Source organism: Dipodomys merriami, unplaced genomic scaffold (genome assembly GCF_024711535.1).
Source record: "Dipodomys merriami isolate MVZ:Mamm:240054 unplaced genomic scaffold, mDipMer1.0.p SCAF_15, whole genome shotgun sequence".
In the NCBI taxonomy this organism is placed as follows: domain Eukaryota; kingdom Metazoa; phylum Chordata; class Mammalia; order Rodentia; family Heteromyidae; genus Dipodomys; species Dipodomys merriami.
In genome coordinates, this window is record NW_027202826.1 from 9,888,070 (window position 1) to 9,911,662 (window position 23,593).

Sequence of the window (23,593 nt, forward strand, 5' to 3'; positions counted from 1 at the left end):
AAAAATTGTCCCAATGAACTTGAGTCTGTAATATTTTCAAAGGGAGGAAATATTTTCAAAGGGAGGAAAATGCTGGGCACTGAATGCTCACACCTGTAATCTTAGCTACTCAGGCTCAAATCTGAGGATTGTGGTTCAAAGTCAGCCTGGACAAAAAAGTCCAAGAGACTTATCTCCAATTAACCACAAAAAAAACCTGGAAGTGAAGCTGCAGTTCAAGTGGTAGAGCAAGAAAATCTCAGAGCTAGCACTCAGGCCCAAAGTTCAAGCCCCAACACCAGTACACACACCCAAATAAATATTACTGTGATTAAAAAAATTATTTAGTAATAGCATCATCATAAAAAGCAAGTATTGCTATAGCTGGGTGCCAGTGTCTCAAACTTATAATCCTATTGGGCTCTGAGGTTAAGCCCTAGCACTGGCACACACACATGCCCGAAAGGTATCATCTGTTTTTAGACCTTTTGGGTACATGGATTTTGTATATGTGTGTGTGTGTGTGTGTATGTGTGTGTGCACATGCACACTCACCCCAATTCTAGAGCTTGAACTTAGGGCGTGGGCACTGCTCCTGAGCTTTTTTGTTCAAGGCTGGTTCTCTACCACTTGATCCATAACTCCACTTCTGGCTTTTATGGTAGCTAACTGGAGATGAGTCTCATAGACTTTCCTGGCTGGACTGGCTTTGAACCACAACCCTCAGATCTCAGCCTCCTGAGTAACTAGCATTATAGGCATGAACCACTCATGTCCAGCTTGGGTACAGGTTTTTACATAATCTACACCCAAACATCTTTAATAATAGGAATAATATTTTTCTGATAGACATTGATAACTGTGTTATTCATTTAAGTTACTTCCCTATCTTATTTTTTTTTTTTTGGGTCCAGTCATGGGGCCTGAACTCTGGGCCTGGGTGCTGTCCCTCAGCTCTTCAGCTCAAGGCTAGCGCTCTACCACTTGAGCCATAGTGCCACTTCCGGCTTTTTTCTTTTTGCTTATATGGTGCTGAAGAATCGAACCCAGGGCCTCATGCATGCAAGGCAAGCACTCTACCACTGAGCCATCTTCCCAGCCCCTTACTTCCCTATCTTTACAGAGGTGATAACATGAATATTAAGACTGTCCAGAGATCCAATCTCTTTCTGCTTTAAACAACCTTAAAGAAACATGAAATGCAAAGGTACTGTTCTAACTTTCTGCAGAATTGTGAGAAAACAATTCCTTCTAAATGTCCATGACTATGAATAATAAATGTCAGTTATATTGGTAAATAAGTATTTCTCTCTCAGGCTCTCGTAGAAGCAAATAAAGATGGCAGAGTGCTTACATTTTCCTGGTTTAGCGGGGATCCGAATGACAGTGGGCTTCCTGGTGGTTGCTGGTTGAACTGACCTTTCTTTTGTTGCTTCTGCTTTTGTGGGGAGCTGAAAGGGATCTAATGAAAAACATAGTTTATTTTACATGTTTTAGTTAACAAGGACTCAAACAAAAAAACCTCATTCATAATTTAAGAGTTCTATTTTTCATCCCCCAGGGAAAGCTATTCAGGGATAAACAAAATCTCAGTTTGCAGAGACCAAAACAAAGTTGGAAATCATAAAAAGGAAATAATTTAGTGCTCTGTAAATAATTCATATCACTTTTCTTCCTCTGATGAGAGATCCAGGACAATCCTGAATAGAGATGCTGCATTTCAGGGGAGTCTAATCATTTAATAAGTGTCTTATGAAAATGAGGGGTAACAGAAACAAGACAATCTTTCCAAGTTGTTCAGCCCATGCCCTCTCCCCCGCCCCCCCATGCCCATATCCTGTGTCCCAGGAAATAAGGATTCTTCTCTGAGCTTGCTCATGGGTTCACCAAAGTCCCTCATCCTTCTCAGTGCCAGCTGGCACAGGGAAAAGATTCAGAAGTCTCTGACTGGGTAATTAATTTATTAAGACTGCTCTTCAGTAAAAGGAGAGTGGTACACGTGTTACTCCAGACATAAAATAAGACATCTTCCTTCCAATATTTAATAATTTGGGGGCAAGAATATATGTCTTGGCCTTTTTCCATCCTGATTTATTTTAAATGCACAGTATCTATGTATCTATGTAGCTATCTATGTACCTAGGAAAAGTGTTTTAAACAAAAGCATGACTATACAATTATTATTTTTTAACTCAAAGTCTCTTTAAATGTTTTTCTCAGTGGTTTCAGTGGTTTGGAAAATGACTAAAGAAACCTAAAAATAAGTAGATTAGCCAGAAGAAAAAAATAAAACGTTTTGTGAAAGATACTCTATGTAGCCCAGAACACTGCCTTTGTTCCACATGAGACGGATGGGGTAGTATCTAATTCCACCGGTTCCATGCACTAGAGGTTGGTAAGAAGATACTACTCTAACCTTCACATGTCCTTCACGTGAACAGGATATACCTTCTACCTGTGACCAGGTGCAGTTCTAGAGGCACCTTCAGCTGACTGGCTCTTGTAGGATGTAGGAATTGTTAAGCTAAAAATCAAAAGTCCTTACTCCTTCTTTCCCTCTCAGGTAACCACCACCATCCCTGACAATGGCCTCTCTCTCCCAACTCCCCCACCTCTATCAGTCATTGGGCTTGAACGCAGGGCCTAGATACTGTCCTTAAGCTCTCTTTGTTCAAGGTTAGAGCTCTACTACTTTGAGCCACAGCTCTACTTCTGGCTTTCTGGTGGTTAACTGAAGATAAGAGTCTCACAGATTTTCCTGCCTGGTCTGGCTTTGAACGGTGATCCTCATAGCTAGGATTACAGAAGTGAGCCATCAGCATACAGCTTCTCTTTCATGTTTAATACTATTAGTTATTCTTTAACTGGCACTAAGATCATGTGTAGTTATTCTACTAAACAGTTTCTGTTAAAAACACCTCCTTTCTCCACCCAGAGAGACAAGGAACACTTCCATGCTGCTCCTGCAGACTGTCTGGCATCAGTGATGTACTGCGTGATGTACCCCAGCTGTGTGCAGTCAGCAAGCCTGGCATCCATCCCTCAGTCTGCACCATGTCCCTGGCCGAGCTCTTGTGAGGAGTGTAAAGCAGGGAGGAGGGGGAGGCAGATGCCTGGTTTTCATCTCAATGATAGTGCGGGTTTCTTCCTCTCTGCCCAGAATTAACCTTGCCTATTTTTTTTTTTTTTTTGGCAGTTTTAGCATGGGACTAAGACCTTATGCATACTACAGCATTTCTCACACTCACTCCTTAAATCTTTGCATGCAAGCCATCTATGACTGCTTGCTGTTGCTACTACAAAAGTGATAGGGCATCACAAAAATTGCCCGCCCAAATCTATGGAAAGTCAAGTGTGCCATTTTCCTCTACTTTGGTTCAGCTGCACCTCCGTCCAGTCCCTCACACCAACACCAGATAGTCTGGATCTGTTGCGACTTGGTTTCATTATTGGATTGAGAAAATCACTGATGATAAAGTAGTTTTCCCCCCCATCACCTGCCTCTGATAATAGGCTTTGTTATCCTAATTAGTTTCCCCAGCCCACACAGGCTTCTCGGTCATTTCTCCCCCTCTTGAGTTGTGTTACTAGCAACAACTGGCTGCTAAACTACTGTTCTGGTCTGTGCAATGGGGCTGACAGCAGAGCCTTTTATGACAAGTGGCTAAGATTGTAAACTTGTGAAGCAGAATCACTGATACTTCTGCAAAGCATTCTGGCCAAGAAATGAAGCCAATGTTAAATTGCCTGTTTTATGAGTTTTCCCTTAAAATTATATATATATATATATATATATGTATATATATGTATGTGTATTATATATGTATATATATTGATATCTATCTATATATATATCAAATACACACACACATATCATTTTTTTGCCGGTGGTGGGGCCTAAACTCTGGGCCCAGGGCACTGTCCCTCAGCTCTTCAGCTCAAGGCAAGCACTCTACCACTTGAGTCACAGAACCACTTCTGGCTTTTTCTGCTTATGTGGTGCTGAGGAATCGAACCCAGGACCTCATGCATGAAAGGCAAGCACTCTACCACTGCGCTACTTTCCCTGCCCTCACAAGGTTTTCATAGCCTTAGTATTTTCTGAGCTGTATTCCTTGAGATGAATATCATAACTTCACTTTTCTGAATACTATTTTTGGTTAAGGTTTCCTATATTGTTGAGAAAAGATTATTGAGAAAGTTATCTGTGAGCTTCCTTTCTCCTGTGTTTTTCTCTCTCAGTTTCTGGCTGATCCTATCTGGCCCATATTAGACAAGTTTTCACAAAAAGAACATGATCTTTTGTTTACAGTGACAATGTCATAGAAATGTCATCAGAGTCACAAAGCCCCAAATCAATAAATAAAATCCCTCCTGAAATCCTGAAGGCCTTTGGAAAGCAACAAGCAGGCAAGCCACAGGATCTGTGTGAGCACTAGAAAAAATCTCTAGGGCAGCCAACTCTATATGGAGGAACTTCAGAGGGCTCTATTTAAGAGGCAGCTGCAGGAATCCAAGCATAAGGGTTGAATGTGGGAAAAAACAAGGAGAGATGGAAATGAGAGGCAGATTCAAGAACTATTCATGGCCAGGTACAGAGACTCACATCTGTACTCTCGTGTCTTGAATCTCAGGGTGGAGATCAGAAAGACCATGGTTTAAGGTCAGCCTGGATAAAAAATTAACAACATCCAGTTTCAACAAATAAGCTGGGTATGGTGGCAAGAGCTTGTAAGATCAGCTACAGGGGAGATATAAATAGGACTGTAGTCCCAAGCTGGTCCAGACAAAAGATATAAACCCTACCTGAAAAAATAACTAAAACATATAGAGGTGGAGGTGTGGCTAAAGTGGTAGAGGGCCTGCCTAGCCAAAGGGAGGACTTAAGTTGAAATCTCAGTACTGCAAAACAATAACAGTTCAATAGGCAAAAGTAAACATACTAGATGGTAAAAGACAATACACTGGGACATGATAAATTATACAGGTCTCTAGACATTCACAGTGAGACCAAAGGAGGATATTCTTAGGAGAGGAACACAAGGGTTCAATAACTATGTACATATGACCATATAAAATAATATTTATCAAAATGAACTCCAAGAAATGGAAACAAACATTGTTTCTTTTTTCTTTGTTAATATTTTTGTTTTCTTTACCTTTTGCCTTGTTTGTTAGTATATCTGTCTCTGGGAGGTTAATGGAAGGCTTGGAAGGGTGGGACAGAGGGTGAACAAATGCAGCAGAGGTACTAGACACTATGTTGAAAATGAACTATACAACTTGTGGCTGGTGACGGGAGGGAAAAATTGGGAGGGAGAGAGAGAGAGAGAGAGAGAGAGAGAGAGAGAGAGGGAAGGAATGACAATGTTAAAAAAGAAATGTACTCATTACTTATGTAACTGTAATCCCTCTGTATATCACCTTTACAGTAACAATTAGTATATATAAACAAAAAAAATTCAGTAGGCAAAACCCAGCAAGTGTACATAACTTATTGGATATGAAGCAGAGAAGTAACAGATATTACTAGGAGCTAGGCATTGGCTCACGCCTATAATCCTAACTACTCAGGAGGCTGGGATCTCAGGCTCATGGTTCAAAGCCAGCCTGGGCTGGAAAATCCATGAGACTCTTATTTCCAATTAATTACCAGAAAACCAAAAGTGGAGCTGTGGCTTAAAGTGCCAGAGTGCTACCCTTGAGCAAAAAGAGCTCAGCAACAGTACTCAGGCTGAGTTCAAGCCCCAAGACCACCACCACCAACAACAAAAATTTCTAAGTAGTGACCACGTTGTCTCAGTCAGAAGGTTTTCTGCACAATGATAGTCCTTGCAGTGCTCTCCACGTGGAGACTTATTATGGCATCTATTAGATGAGCAAACCTAGGCACTGCCAGGTTAAGTAAATTGACCCAAGTCACAAGTTACAAGGCAATTGTGGCAGAGCCTGACAGACTAAACAGCAAGCCTACATTTCTCCATCTGTGTAATGGAATGGTTAAGGAGGTGTTAAATACACAGGATGGGTACAGGTGTACAAAGAAGATACTCAGTTCAGTTAATTCCACACTCAAGAGCAATGGCTAAAGGCAGACAGGTCAAACCAATTACACATTTTGCTAGAAGACTACCCTACTAATTAAATGTTGTGCAATGAAGTAGGAGAAATGAAAACACTAAGGCTGGGGATGAAACACACCCTGTATTCATGCTAAATGTACTGTGGACCTTCCTTCTGGAAGATGACTATAATTATCTATCCGTCTGATGGTACAGAATAAATTCTTAGTACTTATTAACTAGGTTACCAATCCCATAGATTCTAAATAAGGGTAGTATTTCTTTGTGCTGCATGGTTTCTGTTTTGTAACTGTTTACTGCTATTGGGTTTATCCATCCCTGCATTCCTCTGAGGCTTGCAACAGGAAAAATATTGAAATAAGAAAATGGAGCTACTAGTACTAGTGGCTCACACTTGTAATTCTAGCTCCTCAAGAGGCTGAGAAGTGGAGGATCTTAGTTCAAAGCTGGTACTAGCAGAAAAGTCTGAGAGACTATATCCTCAAAATAATCAGCAAAAAGCTTGGCTGGAGGTATAGCTCAAGTGGTAAAATGCCAGCAGAATAAGTAAATTGAGCAGGTATGAAGCCCTGAACTTAAACTCCAATATTGGCAGGAAAAAAGGAGAGAAAATATTAACAAAGACATTCTTAAGTGTTGCTTGGTTTAAGGAGTCCTGAAAATGCTGCATAGCAAATGTGAAAAATAAACTTGATTTAGGATAAAAAGGTACATTTGAATCTAGGCTTATAAAACGGTTAGCTCTATGGTGGTATGCACTGATCTCCCTCAGCATTATTTTCTTCATTTAAAAACTGGGACCAGTTATTTGCTGTATCAAAGAATGTCTGAGTGGGACACCAGTGGTTTCACCTGTAATTCTTGCCACTTGGCTGACATCTGAGCATCAAATTCAAAGCCAGGCCCAGTAGCAACATCTATGAGAGTCTTATTTCATCCTTAGGTCGTGGGGCCTGAACTCTGGGCCTGGGTGCTGTCCCTCAGCTCTTCAGCTCAAGACCAGCGCTCTACCACTTGAGCCACAGCGCCACTTCCGGCTTTTTTCTTTTTTTGCTTATGTGGTGCTGAGGAATCAAACCCAGGGCCTCATGCATGCAAGGCAAGCGCTCTACCACTGAGCCACCTTCCCAGACCAAGAATTCTTATCTCTAATTAACTTATCTCAGTCCGAGTTCAAGGCCCAGGACCTGCAATAGATTTGGATGTTTTTTTCTTCCAGTCTTTGGGGACAAGAGCTATGTCTTTTTATAGGCCATAGCCAGTTTCAAGGTTATGTGCTTTATAAACATTTCATAAATATGCTTGCTATTTGTAACTTTATATGTTTACATACTTGACCTAAAGAAGTAAACAGTCAAAGAATCTTATCAAAGACAAGTAGATTAGCTTAGTTTGGCAAATCAGAGATAAGCTTTACTTCCAGAAGAGCCAGAGGAAAGAAAACATATTTTCTGTCTCTTGGAAATTTAATTGTTCTGATCTTGGGAGCCAGCTTACAACTGCTGAATTTTATTTATAAAAATTTGTGTTCCCAAGGGAAGATGCTGAGTGAAGGTGGCAGGAAAAGTCTTACAATGAAGATTACAGAAAAAAAAAAATCTTGCAACTTGTGGTGGGGTTCTGGGTCTTATGGAAGTCTCCACTTGGCCAAACACCTCCCCCCACCTCCTTACCCCCTCTCACTCTACTCCTCCCCCCCGCCCCCCCGTGCCAGCTAGACTATGGCATGCTTTCTATCTATGGGAAGCTGCTACTTATTCTAATGCCACATCCTTCCAGCCTTCCTCCATCCTTTGAATGTAAGAACTGAACGCCTGTCAGTGTAAAAGAAACTAGCCTCACAGCCTGGTCAGTTTGTGGTCCCAGTCCCGTTACTTTGAGGAAAAGTAATAGTAATCACTGAATTCCAGCATCTCTCCTTTCTCCTCAAACCTATTTATTTTTAATATTTATAGCCTACTCATTAACATAGCAAAAGATTTGATCTCGAAACTTGCAAAATATAAATATCATCATCAACAAATGAAAAAGTTAAAGCAAATAAAACTGTAACTGCCAGAAGGATAGGAAATAATGACTTGAAAATAGCTATACACAATAGTGCTACTTTTTGAATAAAATTATGGAAATAAGACATACATCTATTTACAGAAAAGTAAATCCTAAAAAGAACTGAAATAGTAAAAGTATGGAAAATATAGGGGGAGGATGTAGGGCAAAGAAGAAATGATCAAGAAAATTCGCATCTTGATTAAGGCATTAGATAGAGTTAATCAGGACTGAATTCAGAAATGGTAGCATAAACACATTATCTAGAATGAAGAAGATAGTTATCAAAACAGCTTTCAGACAAAATTAGAAGGCATAAAGTAGGAGACTGGTCCAGCTTAATAAAAAAATCATTTATGCTATTGCTGTCTCTCTTTTTTTCTCTCTCTTTTTTTTTTTTTTTTTGCCGGTCATGAGGCCTGAACTCTGGGCCTGGGCACTGTCCCTCAGCTCTTCAGCTCAAGGCTAGCGCTCTACCACTGGAGCCACAGCGCCACTTCTGGCTTTTTCTGTTTATGTGGTGGTGAGGAATCGAACCCAGGGCCTCATGCTTGCAAGGCAAGCACTCTACCGCTGAGCTACCTTCCCAGCCCCGTCTCTCTTTCTTTATGTTTGTTTTATTTTTATTGTTATTTACTTCTGGGCATTGTCCCTTAGTTTTTTTGCTCAAGGCTGACACTCTACCATGTGAGCCACAGCTCCATTTCCAGCTTTTGTGTGTGCATGTGTGGCTAACTGGAGATGAGTTTCAAGGACTCTCTTGCCTGGGCTAGCTTTGAACTGCAATCCTCAGACCTTAGCCTCTGAATAGACAGGATTGCAGGTGTGAGCTACCACTATCTGGTCTTCTCTGTTTATTAATTTCTCTGTTCACCCTATCTATACACACACACACACACACACACACACCCCTTCCACACTTAAGACAAGTGTGACTCAAGATACCTCTGATGTGTGTAGTTCTCCCCCACTTACCTAGAACCATTTCTGAACCAACACATTCTTCAGCTGGGTTCCCAGACGAGGTGGGCAAAACATCATCATCAAAGCTGATGAGGTCTATGTCCCCCAGGGGCCGGCTTGGCAGAGCTGGGGCTGGAGCATTAGCCAAGGCTCCTTCTCCCAGTGACCTGAAGTCTTTGGCTTGTGATGACACCAAGAGTCCAGAAGGAACAGGGCTGGGTTTTGGAGGAACTGAAGGGCAGGTGGGGTTTTCAGAGGAAACTGATTTCTTCGGCAGCAAAGGCCGAGGGGCAGGAGTTGGGACTTTTTTCCCTACACCAGCACTCTCAGCCAGGAGGCCCCCACCCAAAATCTCATGATTAACACTTCGAATAAGGCCAGGAGTTGGTTTCTTTGGCAATTCAGGTTTGGTTACAGGGATGTTTCCTGTTTCCTGTGGTGGCAAGTATGGAGTGAGCCCTTGCCTGGAGGTCACCTTGAGTCTGTTTTCAGTCCAAGTATCCCAGTCTCCCAGAGCTGTGCCAGCACCTGGTTTGGGGGCCACACATGGTTTTCCTGAGGAAACGGCTGGCTTTGGGGGGAGTGTGCGAGGGGTAATTTCTGGTTTCTTAGGCAGTGCCGGGGAGGTTTCCACATTGGTTTGACCCTCAAATGCTTTGACTCTCGAAACAATACTATTTTGGCTTTGCTCTGGGTTCATAGTGTACATCACTGCCTGACTATCCAAGTCGTTGGTTCTGTCCAGCAGAGATGAGGACCAGCCTGGGGATGACGCCTCTTCGGGGTCCACTGAGCTGTTTTTCTGGTGATTTTTTTCTCTTATGTTAGTCTCTCTGGCTGCTAGTCTGAGGTTGTTTTTTGATCTTGGCCTTGGCACTGGACATCTTGTAGCACTGGGGTTTCCTGGACAGTTCTGTTCTTCAGGAATATCAAAGACTATAAGAGGGGCTGTATTCCTCTGGAGATCAGCGGGGAAGGCTGCTGGGGAAGGCTGTAGCGAAGCCTGTCGTGCTGGAGATCCAAAGGAACAAAAAGGAATGGCAGTGTTAGAAGTGAATAGAGAAACTTCTAGAAGACACACGGATCTTTTAAAAACAAACATAGGCTCCAAAGAGATTGGGATTTCCCTGCTTAGGAAAAAGTGATGCCAAAACCACTGGGGAAATATTAAATTTCTCCACCAAATTCTGTATTCTCATTAGACATCAAACAAACCATTTCTATCTGATTTTCAAAATGTCAACATCTTCTTTTCTTTTACAAAGCAACTTAGTCCTTACTGTTACACGAATAGAATACTTTAAAAAGTTTTTGTTTTCTCTCCTTTCCTCCCTTCAAAGTATAAGCGACCAAACTCAGGTCAAACCCTTGCTAGGCAAGCAATCTACCACTTAAGTCACACATCCAGTTCTTTATTATTCTGGGAGAGTCTTAAGATCACTTTTCCAGGGTTGACCTGGGCTTGTGATCCTCCTATCTCTGCCCCTTGAATAGCTAAGGTGAAAGGTACAGACCCCCATGTTCAACTTCTTTATTTTTAGGGGGGACAGTAGTACTGGGATTTGGAGTCTCATGCATGCTGGGCACAATTTATCACTTGAGCCATGCTTTAGTTATTTTTTTGGATAGGATCTCCAATTTTTGTCTGGGCCAGCCTGGACTGTAATCATCCTATTAACAACTCTTACAGACCTAAGTTAATAGGTATGCATCACCTTGCTCAAATTTTGGTTTAGATGGGGTCTACCTTTGTGTCTGGGCTGGCCTTGATCCTCATTCCTCCCAGTTTTGCTTCCCAAGGAGTTGAGCCACCTACTACCCCCTGGCCCCAGCTATTTTTATTTTTGGAGGTACTTTTTTTCCAATTAAATATTTTTTTCACCCCTTTCTACTTTTTTTTTAAAATGAAAAAGATTGAATGCACTTTGAGGGGGGGTCAGTTGTAGAGCTTGAACTCTGGGCCTGGGCGCTGTCCCTCAGCTCTTCAGCTCAAGGCTAGCGATCTACTACTTGAGCCACAGCGCCACTTCCAGTTTTCTGGTGATTAATTGGAGATAAGAGTCTCACCGACTTTCCTGCCTGGGCTGGCTTTGAGCCTAGATCCTCAGTCCTCAGCCTCCTGAGTAGCTAGGATTACAGGCATGAGTCACCAGCACCAGGCTAAAATGTACTTTTTGTGTGTGTGTGCTGATACTGGGGCTTGAACTCAGGGCCTTAAGCAATTGCTTACCATTTTTGCTCAAGGCTAATAATCTACACTTAAACCCTACCACTTCCAGCTTTGCAGTGGTTAACTGGAGATAGGAGTCCTCTGGGCTTTTTTGTCTAAGCTGGATTTGAATTATGATCTTCAGATTTCAGCTTCCGAGTAGCTAGGATTGCAGGTATGAGCCATTACTGTCCAACCTAACTTGGGTTTTAAGTCAGGACTCGGTGCTTGTTAGGAAGGCACTTTGCCACTTGTGCCAGGCCTCTGGCCCTTTATGCTTTTATCTGTTAAATAGGGTCTCATTTTTGTTTTCTTTTTGCCCCCTCTGGACTGGATCACAATCTTGCTATTTATGCTTCTCTCACAACTGGGATCACAGACATACACCAGTGATTGTGGCTTGTGAACTTCTTTCCTTAGGCTGGAGATTGTTCAATCTTCGTATCCTATCAGACTGAAGTTGCCAAGTATAAAACCCTTCTCAATGGGAATAAAAGGAATCCATAGTAACATGTGCCATGAGTTAGATGGATGATGTTTCTGTGATATTAAATAGGACAAGCCCAAGAGAGTGGGGCTGCAGCTGTTAGGAATGATCTATTATAATAACCACTACACTCCAAATGAAGCAGGCACACAGTGATCATAATGAGTACGAAGCAGAGCTCCATAAATTATCCACAAATCACAAATGATGGGAAAGGCTAGGAGCCTCCTGATTACTCCCCTAGCACTAGGTCAGAATCAGGGAAGTCAGATTCCTTGCATTACTTTGAGGCAGACTGTTGTCTATTTCTTCTGGGAAGTCGGTCTGAGTGGCAGAAGTGCTAGTGCTCCTCGGTGTGGCAGCAGCATTGTTATTGTTTGTAGTATTAACTTGAACTTGGTTGATTTCTTTTATGACTTGCTCATATGAGGGTGGGAGCTGCAAAATAAAGAATGAAAATTTTAGACTTCTGGAGGCCATAGCCAAGAGGCTGAGAGGTTTGATTTTTTTTTCAATCTTTTAAAAAAATAAAATGAACTCTTTAAGATACATTGTACTCATACATTGACAGGTTGAGTTGAAACCCCTTTGTACATGCAAGGATGAGGCATTTCCTTACCTCTGCAGGAACTAGCTCATTTGGTCTCCAAGGGCCTGATGCGGGAGTAGGTGGGAACCCCAGTCCTGGGGGTGCGGCTCCTGGGAACCAGGAGGCTGGCCTCAGAGGCTCTGCAGCCACGATGGTGATCTCCGGGCGCCTGAAGGACAGAAGCTCTAGTGAGATTTTTTGCTTTTGCAGGTTATTACCAAGTTATTTTCTATTAGAAAATGTCCAAAGACTCAGGGAGACACCCACTACACAATAAGGCAGTGGGAACTACCACAGTCATAGAAATAAGTTTTCTGGCCTAGATGGTCTAATAGTGCAACCAGCTAGGCTTTAAGGGACCCAACGGTGGCCATTCCCCATTGCCATGGCTGTTTCGAAAGAGCTGAAAATGGAGCCTGAGCACATTGAACTCTGCTAGATTAATTAAGGCCCATAGTTTCTTTATTCCAGGGCTCCACTGCTGTCTAGCATATAGCAAATGTGTGGCCAATGATGGGAAAATATACTGGTCAATGGAATGGTTTAATTTTCTGTTAATATGAAGTACATGCTGAATGTATCCATCCGTCATCTTATCTGTGTGTCCATTAGTCCTTTCATTTACTATGAAGCTACTCTCTCCTCCTTCCTTCTTCCCAATCAACTATCCACCATTCATCAATTCAGCCACCTATCTAGCCTGCTGTCTCTTTTCCATTTTCTTTTTCTTCTGATCAATTTTCTATACTGTCATCATCTACTTATCTAGGCTACATTTATTAAGGACCTCTGAGGTACAAAGCATTTCTGAGAGGCAGTTAAAATGCTTTATCTGCAGCAGTTGTTTAATAAGCACTTTAAAAAATTGAGTTCAACAAATAATTACTCAAAAGATCACCTGTCAGGGCTATCTTGTTTCTCTCAAGCAAAATGTTTCTCCTTAAACTTACAGATTAATGCAGGAAATGTATTGATGAAGCAGGATGAAGGTAAGTACTTCTTGTGAAAGAGAAATATTTAACTTGCCAACTGATGACACACTTTTTTTGTCGGTCATGGACTTAAACTCTGGGCCTTGGCACTGTCCCTTAGCTCTTCAGCTCAAGGCTAATAATGCTCTACTACTTGAGCCACAGAACCACTTCTAGCTTTTTCTGCTTATGTGAAGCTGAGGAATTGAACCCAGGGCTTCATGCATGCAAGGCAAGCAATCTACCACTGAGCCACCTTCCCAGCGGACACACTTTTATCTCAATAAAGTTAGCAGCATATAAATATGTTCCCTCTATTATAAATAAAACCATACCTTCTATCTCGATGAAGTTCACTCTGAATAGAAGTTCGAGAAGCTATAGAAGAAAGAATAAACAAAAGTTAACTTATACTAAACATCATGGCATATATGAATTTTAACATCTCTCATCAGAAAAATAACTCAAAACTTTTTATATGGCACACATTATAATTATGTGCTAAAATTGCATAAGAAAACACAGATTTCAGAAACTCCCCAAAGCACGTTCTGTAGTTCTGAAAATAGTTTGAGAAATGAACAGAGAAAAGAAGATAGCTATTAAGTACATTACACTATTAAATAGAGATTGTATGATGGGAACATTAGGGTAATGACAAAAAATAATAATGGGAAGAAAAATATCCTAAGCTATGTCTAACTTGTCTGGAGTTTTATAATCTTTTCATTTTATCATATTATACTTTATTATTATCTTTAAATAGTTGCATGAAGGGGTTTCAATTCAGCATGTCAACTTATGTGTATAATGTATCTTGATCAGCATCACTCCTTCCATCATTCTCTTGATTTCATAATCTTTAAGTAGTCTTAATAATTAAAATAATAAATGTAAAAGGTGTTCAAATTACTTAAATGTATTTTAAGGCATTGTTATATATTAAGTACTGATTTGGCCCTAAAGTCTCAATCTCAGAGAGCTAAATAGTTTAATTTCCTCCCCTAAATTTTCCTTTATAAAGCAAATCAAGACTTAATCATACAAGATGGAACATATGTCATATATTGGATCATTTTGTAATATAGAAAGTTGTCTTTATCCTTCTGACAGTCCTGAGGTGTGAACTCAGGCTTTCTACTTGTTCTAGGCAGGTACGTGACCACTGAACTAAGCCTCCAGCTTTCTGTTGTACCCTGGTAATATTTTAGATAGGTTCTTTCTTCCTGCCCCTGTGTTCCTTGGAGTGCAATCTTCCTATTTTAGGCTTTCTGTCATAGCTAGGATGATAGGGAGGCATAACAGTACCCTGGCTACCCTCAAACTGTGATCTTCCCAATCTGTTTCCCAACCAGCTAGGGATTATAGGCATGAGACATTGGAGCACCTGGATTTGCTCTCTGTCTCTCTCTTTCAATACCTCATTCTAAAGAGGCCTTTCAGGAGGGAAAAATATTCACATATTATACTATAAAGATTTGTGCAAAGGGAGAACTGGTTTCAGTTATAAATTGTTTCACCCGTTGCTTTCTTCACTTCATTGTTCTATTTTTTCAGTGTTTCTGAGTTGAAAAGACTGGAAGCATGGATATTTTCTTTCTTCTATTTTTCAGCCTCTCCCTGAACAAGGAGGCTGCCATAGCTGAATGAGGTAGAGCTGGAGGTAGGAATAAAAGGTGGGAATGAAATTTGGGGTGGGATGGAGCTGTGCCATCTAACCTGTCCGGAGCTAGCAAAGCAAACCTTTGACCCGTGGATCTTGGCACAGAAGATGCTGTTATTCCCTAGTGTCAACTGGTTTGACTGAATGTTACCTTCTTACCAAGAGCTACACCTAAGTGAGGTACATTTCATCTACTGGAATATAAGAGAACAGAGGATAGTGCCATGCATGTGGCAACTGATTGGTAGGAAGGTCTTCATTAAGTCCAAGGCTCACCCAATAGGATGTGGTAATATGCTACAAATCACATTACATCAATTACTAAAGCTGGGACCAGCTTTATGTTAGTTATTGGCTTCATGGTATTGTCACAAACATACCTCTTCCACGGGTCATTTTGTCGTGTACTATTCATGAGTGCTAAAGGAGAAAAAGAAGGGGTTATAGAAGGGGAAAGGGAGAAGAAAGAGTGAACCCCACTGCCTCTCTCTACAAGGACATTAGGAGCAGGACTGTCTTGCTGACACTGTTTTTCCCCACTCTGCATTCTTAGAAAAGAGAAGTTGATGAACCACAGACTCAGAGGGCAAAGAAATACATGGCTACAACAATATCTGTACAGACTGGATCATTCACACATACAATCAGAGTCCAAAAATCTGCCTCTGGTGCAAAGAAAAAAATATCTAAAAACCATCTTGGCAAAATCAACTTACTACTTCAGTAGAGACTGACTGTGAAGAGAGTGCTATTTTATAAGCACGTGACAGAGTTCCTGACTTCTGGTATATATAATCAGTATTTGCTACATTTTCTTAAAGCTGGGTACAGTGGCACCCACCTCCATCTTAAGTTACATGAGAGGCCAAGACTGGGAAGATCATGCTTCCAAGACAACTTAGGCAGATTCCATCTTAAAAGGTGGGATGCAGGTATGGTAGCATGTACTTTTCATCCCAGCTTCTACAGGAAGCCTAAGATAGGTGGATTTCAGTCCAGATGTGCATCAAGGCAGGAATCAAGAACCTATCTTAAAAATAACCAATTAAAATTGGGCTGAGTCTGGCTGATGGTCTTGAATTCAAACCCTATTATCACACACACACACACGCACGCACACACACACACACACACACACACACACACACACACACACACACACACACACACACACACACACACGAGTCAGTGAATGAAGAATATGAAATTTCAGATTTATCTAATTAAGATTTGTAAACCAAACAAAAAACTATAGCGAGATACTTAGGGAATACAACAATTAATTTTAGTCATGATTCTGGTTGGAACTAGAATGATGTAAGAATTTGAAATGCACCCAGTTGCAGACCCTTGCTTTGAAAAAGTAATGAAGTCTGGTGCCAGTGGCTCATGCCTGTAATCCTAGCTACTCAGAAGGCTGAGATCTGAGGCTGAAATTGTGGTTCAAAGCCAGCTTGGGCAGGAAAGTCTGTGAGATTCTTACTTCCAGTTAACCACCAGAAAACCAGAAGTGGTAGAGCACTGTTCTTGAGGGGAAAAAGCTCAGAGACAGTGCCTAGGCCCTGAGTTCAAGCCCCACAACCCAAATAAAATAAAATAAAGTAAAATAAATGAAGTCATTGGGCACTGGTGGCTCACACATTCAATCCTAACTGTTCAGGAGGCTGAGATCTGAGAACCAAAGCCAGTCTGGAAAGACAAATTTTGGAGACTTTTATCTTCAAATAATGAGGGAGAAGCCAGAAATGGAGGCATGGCTCATCTGGTAGAGTGCCAGCTGTAAGTCAAAAAGCTGTGTAAAAACTTGAGACTCGAGGACTGGAGCTCAAGCCCCAGTACCAACACAAAAAGAAAAAGGAAAAACCAAACCAAACCAAAACAAACACTTAAACCAGGAGGTAAAGGCACAAAGTACAAAGAACCTATATCCATATGAGTCTCTTTTCATAGGAATTTTTTAGCTTATATAATATTGTGAATAGAGCTCATGAAAGAAGAGGGCTTACTATTTTTTAAGCTTACCAGATGTTCCTAATTGTAGAAAATGGCCATATAAAATTATATCTGATCACAGAAGTAATTCCATAGCAAATTTTGTTTTAAAAGTGTCATTATATATAAAAAAGATGTGACTCTGAACAACTGGCTTATCAACAAATGGACACTGAAAAACTAGCTGTTTGTCTGAACTGCTTTATTACTTCAGGTTAGGATAAGGTGCAAATGTGAAGTTATTCATAGAGTCAACAAATACAATTGCTTGCTAAAAATCTAAGTCACCATCTAAAATTACAACAGAGAAAAAACAGAGGAGAACAAAACAAACTTACATCTTTTGATCACTGCTCTGATGGATGACAAAGGTCCTTGGCTAGAAAAAGAATGAAAGAAAACAAATTACACAGTCATCAGTCCTTTGAAGAAGAGTTATTCATAAAGCTGGCTCTTCTCTGGGACCCAGTATGGTGCCAAGCAACAAGTTAGATATGCCAGGTACAGGCTTATACTCTTAACAAAACAGAATAATAAAAAATTTAAATTTAACTGGGTGCTGGTGACTCATGCCTGTAATCCTAGCTACTCAGGAGGCTGAGATCTGAGGATCACTGTTCAAAGCCAGCCTGGGCAGGAAAGTCCGTGAGACTCTTATCTCCAATAAAACCACTAGAAAACCGGAAGTGGCGCTGTGGCTCAAGCAGTGGGCCCCAAGCCCCATGACCAGAAAAAAAATAAATAAATAAATTAGCTGGGCGCTGGTGGCTCATGCTTGTAATCCTAGCTACTCAGGAGGCTGCTATCTGAGGATCACGGTTCAAAGTCAGCCAGGGGAAGGAAAGGCCTTGAGATTCTTATCTCCAATAAACCACTCAAGTGGTAAAGAGCTAGCCTTGAGCTGTAGAGCTAAGGGACAGTGCCCAGGCCCAAAGTTTAAACCCCACAACTGACAATAAAAAATAAAAAATAAAAATAATTGCCTTTCATATTGAGCTGTTTTATGGGAAATGAGAAGACTGATGAGGAACATCTGGTCTGTGAATAAAATTTTGCTTTAAAATTGCTTTCATAGAAATTGACATCTCACATGTTCCCTTGAGACCTGCACATCATGTGTTATCATAGTATGACACAGAGTTCAGAAGAGCTTATTTTTCACACTGAACATCATCCTGCTTGATGGTGAAGTTTCTGTCTCCTCATCCAGATCTATATATACTGTCTGAGTAGTCAGTTTCACCTAAGGATCAACACATTTATTTCAGATTAGACTTTAAATATTATCAACTTCCACTGAAGCAATTGGCTTGCTCTGAGTTCTCTCCAGTGATTCTCATTTTACCCCTTATTGTGGGATGTTGAACAAATTACAATAGCTTCCGAGTGTTGATTCATTGGTTAAGACTCTCTAGATACAAAAGTTTATGCAGTTACATCAAGGGGAAGGAGTTTTGCTTTCTGTTTTGTCTTTATTCAAACCAACTGCACTAATTGCTTTTAAAAACATTTGGAAAAAAGATACAACCTTGAAAGTGTAATGAAATGGTTTAGGGAAAAAACTTAATACTTTTTAGAATGTTCTTAAATATTTCCTTTTTTTTTTTTGCACAGTACTGATGTTTGAACTCAGTTTTTCACCATTGGTTGGTGGCTGCTTTATCAATTGAGCCATGCCTCCAGCCCAGCATTTTAACCATATAGGCCAGATATAAAGAATAATAAGAAAGAAAAAAACATAGCTAACTTGAAATGAGAGAATGCAAACTATCTTCTTGCAGTCCTGAATTTCTGAGAAGCTCCATAGTTTACAAGTTTGAGAATAAAGGCTTATAAAGAAAAATAGCTGGGGCTTGGAAGGTGGCTCAGTGGTAGAGCACTTGCCTTGCATGTCTGAGGCCCTGGGTTTGGGTTCGATTCCTCAGCACCACATAAGAAAAAAGAAAAAAGCCGGAAGTGGCGCCGTGGCTCAAGTGGTAGAACACTATCCTTGGGCTGAAGAGCTGAGGGACAGCGCCCAGGCCCAGAGTTCAGGCCCCATGACTGGACCCCTCCCCCCCCCCAAAAAAAAGAAAAGAAAAACAGCTGGAAGGGATAACAGGAAGCCAATGACTCATGCATGCTAAGCATATATCCTCCCATTGAGCTACAACCTTCAACTCCAGAGTACCTTTTGCTAAAGTTATAAACCATAACAAAACTACAAAGAATTTACAGAACTGATTTTGTAAGTCTTTAGAGGAAAGTTATTGCGGGCTAAGATCACTTATCTTCTCATCACCGTAGATAGACCAATTGTGGTCATTAAGATGGATAATACAACCCTGAATTCCATCAGAGAGTTTTCTATCTCATCTTTTTTGAGGAGAAGCAAATTATAATAATAATATTAAAAAACCCAACCCAAACAAAAATCTTACTATTTAAGTTACATTAATACTCTACATAGGTTTTGGTGTTATGTGTGTGCCATACTGGGAATTGAACTTGGGGCCTAGGTGCTGTTGCTTAGCCTTTTTGCTGAAGGCTAGCATTTTACCACTTGAGCTACAGTTCCACTTCTAACTTTTTTTGGTGGTTAACTGGAGATAGTTTCACAGACTTTCCTGCCCAGGCTGGCTTTAACTGTGATCGTCAGATTCAGCCTCTTGAGTAGCTAGGATTACAGATGTGAGCTTCTGATGCATGGCTGCCTACAAGCTTTGGTGATACGTTTTTATTCTCACTGAAAACATGGCTCTTTGGACTGTTACGTTACCCTTCCCTGGATGCTTTTCACATAACAGTCATGGATCAGTGGCTCTGTAGATTAGTTTTCCATTTCCTTAAGTCTATTAAAAAAGAAATCCCATAAAAGTTCAAAGATTTCAGATGAGACTTTCAACTATGTTACTTAGAACTCCAGCACATTTAAAATTAGAATTATGTTGCCATGTCTGTCTCAGTTCTTCAAGATTTTTTCTCTTTATTCGTGTCTTGACTCCCTAATTAGACTTCAAGCTTCTCAAGAATAATGTCTTCTACTATGTTTCCAGTGCAGTTCACTCAACTGAATCATGTGCTTGTTTTCCTAATGTGAACCCAATCCTACTCATGTACAGAAATAAATATAACTTACATGGTACCAGTGACACTACCTACAAACTAATTAATAAGCAAATCCTCAGGAATAACCTTGCTGCTAGTTTCATCTTGTTGGCCTCAATTCTCAGTTACATCTTTTTTGGGGGTCGATCCTGGGGTTTGAACTTTGGGCCTGGATGCTGTCCCTCAGCTCTTCAGCTGAAGGCTAGCACTCTACCACCTGAGCCACTGCGCCACTTTTGATTTCCTGATGATTAATTGGAGATAAGCGTCTCATGGACGTTCCTGCCTAGGCTGGCTTTGAACCATGATCCACAGATCTCAGCCTCCCGAGTAGCTAGGATTACAGGTATGAGCCACTGGCACCTGGCCCCAGTTGGATCTTGTATATACAAATCTTGCCAAAAGTGTCTGTGTCTAATGTTTAAAGTGGGTATTTTTCACAGGGTATGTTGGTATACACCTGTAATCTGGGCATTAAAGAGAGGGAGGTAAGAGGATGGTTCAAGGAAAACTCCAGCTACATGGAATTCAAGACCAGTATGAGCTACATAAAGCCCTGTCTTAGAAAACAAAAGGCTGGGGATAGAGCTCAATAGTAGAGTACTTGCCTAACAGGCATGAGACTCCGGAATCTATCCCCAGCACCATTGACATACACAGAAAGGTATTTTTCATTAAAACAAATTCAGTTTGAAGAACATCTGGAACTCAATGTAGACCAACCACAGATAGAAAACTGGCAAGATGGGCCTTAGTATGAGATGGTGCTTTAGACTACAACACTTAATTTGGCAACAGATACCAAAACTTAAATGTCCCTTCATAGAATTTCAGAGGTAATTTGTCTATTCAGTTATTTTGTTATCTGCTATACTGGAGCCAAATTAAGTATTGTGTTGGAGTCTAATGTTCACATTCTATGTCATAAAATATATCATACATAAGAAAGAAACATCCTCAAAACAATGGTCTCACCCATCACTGTGCTTAACAATGATTTCAGCATATGGTAAGTTCTTAAAAAGAAAAGGAAAAAAAGAGGAAGGAAAGAGAACCTATACTCTTCCCTAAATACTGTCATCTTTGTTTAAAAACTACACGAAATGGGGTGACACCATCTTTTGGACACTTCCTGTGGAATTCAGACAGGATACTGGCAGGGGACAGCACCTGGCAAGAGAAACTGACACAGAAACTTGGTGGGAATTCAAGAGTCATCTGATCACACTAAAGAAGGGAAAACTAAAGGCAAATGTTTCCCAACTGAGAGTCTATATTGAAAGACCTAACATCCGTGAAACAAGAAACAAACACCAAGAATGAAAAGTACTACAATATACAAGTTCTCATCAAAATATGCAATCTATTCTCCTCTAGTTCTTATTATGGAAAAGACAGGCATGGCCTGCAGATGGCAATAGTGTTACCTCCTACAGTGTCAGTACCTTTTCGTTTTGCAGTGCTGGAGTTTGAATTAGGGCCTCACCCATGTTAGGCATGGCATCTGCCACTTGAGCCATGCACACCTTCAGTCCTTCCTGGGAGTGCTTTCTGGTGTCAATCCTAAGAAAAGATTTTAACTATACAATTTCTAGCTTTAAGTTACCTTTTTATTTCCTGAGTGCATAAACACTTTTTAAGCAAGTCCAGATTAACTCATTTCCTTTGGAGATACTGAAAATCAAAGCAAGATTCATATAAATACTTATTTGGTTAATGGATTATTCCAATTTGGGGGCATATAAAGGATATAGGAGAAGAAAGGAAGAAGGATGAAAGGAAGAAATGAGCAACAGACTCCATATACCATCTGGTCAATTTATTAAAGTAAAAATGGGAGAATTAATTATTTAATGGAGTTGCAATTAATGCAGACAAATATATCAGGCTTCCACTGGGTAGCATTCTAGCTCACTCTGGATCACTCAGTATTGAACTAGAAGTTAGAGCTGTATAGCATGAGTTTGTGGTGACTACTGATAATGTGGCCAAAATGAAAAAAAAAAATCAGTAACAAAACCCAGAATTCTAGAAGCAGCTGACATTGGAAACGGCCCACCACAAAATATGTTACAAACAAGGGCCTGTGTGCGTGCCTGAGGACATGTGGCAAGATGCCTTAACTTCATCATGTGATGCTGTCCAGATGAGAACAAAGTCATCTCAGCTAACCAATGTGCTATTCTCCTCTTAGAAACACTTACCATCAATAAAAAGCAAGGGAGAGACCCATAGGTTTAGTAGAAAGACAGCAACAGAAGAAAAAAGGTTAGAATTACATTTCTCCATTCTTTATGAGATGAAAATAAAACTGCCACAGGGGATGAGAGCCTGTCATCTTTTTTAGTGCAAAAGCAAATACATATTTCAAGCATCTGAAAATGGATCAACATATTAGTAGATAATTCCAAAGACTTAGGAAGAAATTAGGTCAGTCTGAAGCCCAAATTTCATATGAAATACAAAAGCCAATAGTTTCCCCCCAAAAGGGATAAATTTAAATGTTATTAATTTAAAGTACAAAAATTGTTTAAGATACAGTAAGATGGCACAGTGGTGTATGTCTGTAATCTCAGCACTTGGGAGGCTGAGAAAGGAGGATTACCAGCTCTAGGCTAACCTGGTTTACACAGAGACTCTATCGCAATAAACAAAACAATATCTAACCCACACACACAACAAAAAATGTTTTAAAAACAGCTTGTTTGTTTCTGAGACACAGTCTGGTATTTTGCTCAGGCTGATCTGGCACTTGTAGGCTCACAGAATTCTCTTACCTTCGTCTCCCAAGTAACTGGACTAGAAGTATACCTGCCTACCTGGTCTGGCTTAAAGATTGTTAATGTGTCATTACCTGACTCATGTAATTGTAAACCTTCTGTATTATCACCTTTATAATAACAGTAAATTAATTAACAAAAATTGTTAATGTGAATGCTCTGGCCACTCATTTCTTAGTTTGTCCACTTGATTAAAAGTATTAGATCAGGGCTGGGAAGGTGGCTCAGTGGCAGAGTGCTTGCCTTGCATGCATGAGGCCCTAGGTTCGATTCCTCAGCACCACATAAGCAAAAAGAAAAAAGCCGGAAGTGGCGCTGTGGCTCAAGTGGTAGAGCGCTAGCCTTGAGCTGAAGAGCTGAGGGACAGCACCCAGGCCCAGAGTTCAGGCCCCACGACCGGACCCCCCCCCCCAAAAAAAAAGTCTTAGATCAAGCAGGGCGCTGGTGGCTCACACCTGTAATCCTAGCTACTCAGGAGGCTGAGATCTGAGGATCACAGTTCAAAGCCAGCCCAGGCAGGAAAGTCCGTGAGACTCTTATCTCCAATAAACCACTAGAAAACCGGAAGTAGCGCTGTGCCTCAAGCTGTAGAGCTCTCTCCTTGAGCTGAAGAGCGCAGGGACAGCGCCCAAGCCCAGAGTTCAAGCCCCACCAATGACAGAAAAAAAAAAGTCTTAGATCAAGTAAACCGTTCTCTCTTTTACTAAATATTCAGTGATGTCTAAGCTAGAATAAATAAGC

General features: G+C 40.8%; 1 protein-coding gene across 6 annotated transcripts in view; it reads right to left on the bottom strand.

The window, feature by feature from the left end:
• The window catches only part of Sh3d19 (SH3 domain containing 19), a 123,935-nt gene that overhangs the window by 36,098 nt on the left and 64,244 nt on the right, over positions 1-23,593 (bottom strand). For 3 of the 6 annotated variants that reach the window (XM_070022195.1, XM_070022194.1, XM_070022198.1), the window contains exons 3-8: positions 17,324-17,364; positions 13,666-13,708; positions 12,390-12,528; positions 12,055-12,208; positions 9,087-10,085; positions 1,334-1,441 (exon numbers count right to left, since the gene is read on the bottom strand). In XM_070022195.1, coding sequence (XP_069878296.1) covers positions 1,334-1,441; positions 9,087-10,085; positions 12,055-12,208; positions 12,390-12,528; positions 13,666-13,708; positions 17,324-17,364 — 1,484 coding nt within the window. Of the gene's footprint in view, positions 1-1,333; positions 1,442-9,086; positions 10,086-12,054; positions 12,209-12,389; positions 12,529-13,665; positions 13,709-15,373; positions 15,414-17,323; positions 17,365-23,593 lie in introns of all 6 variants that reach the window. The other 3 variants (XM_070022197.1, XM_070022196.1, XM_070022199.1) reach the window with 2 other exon arrangements.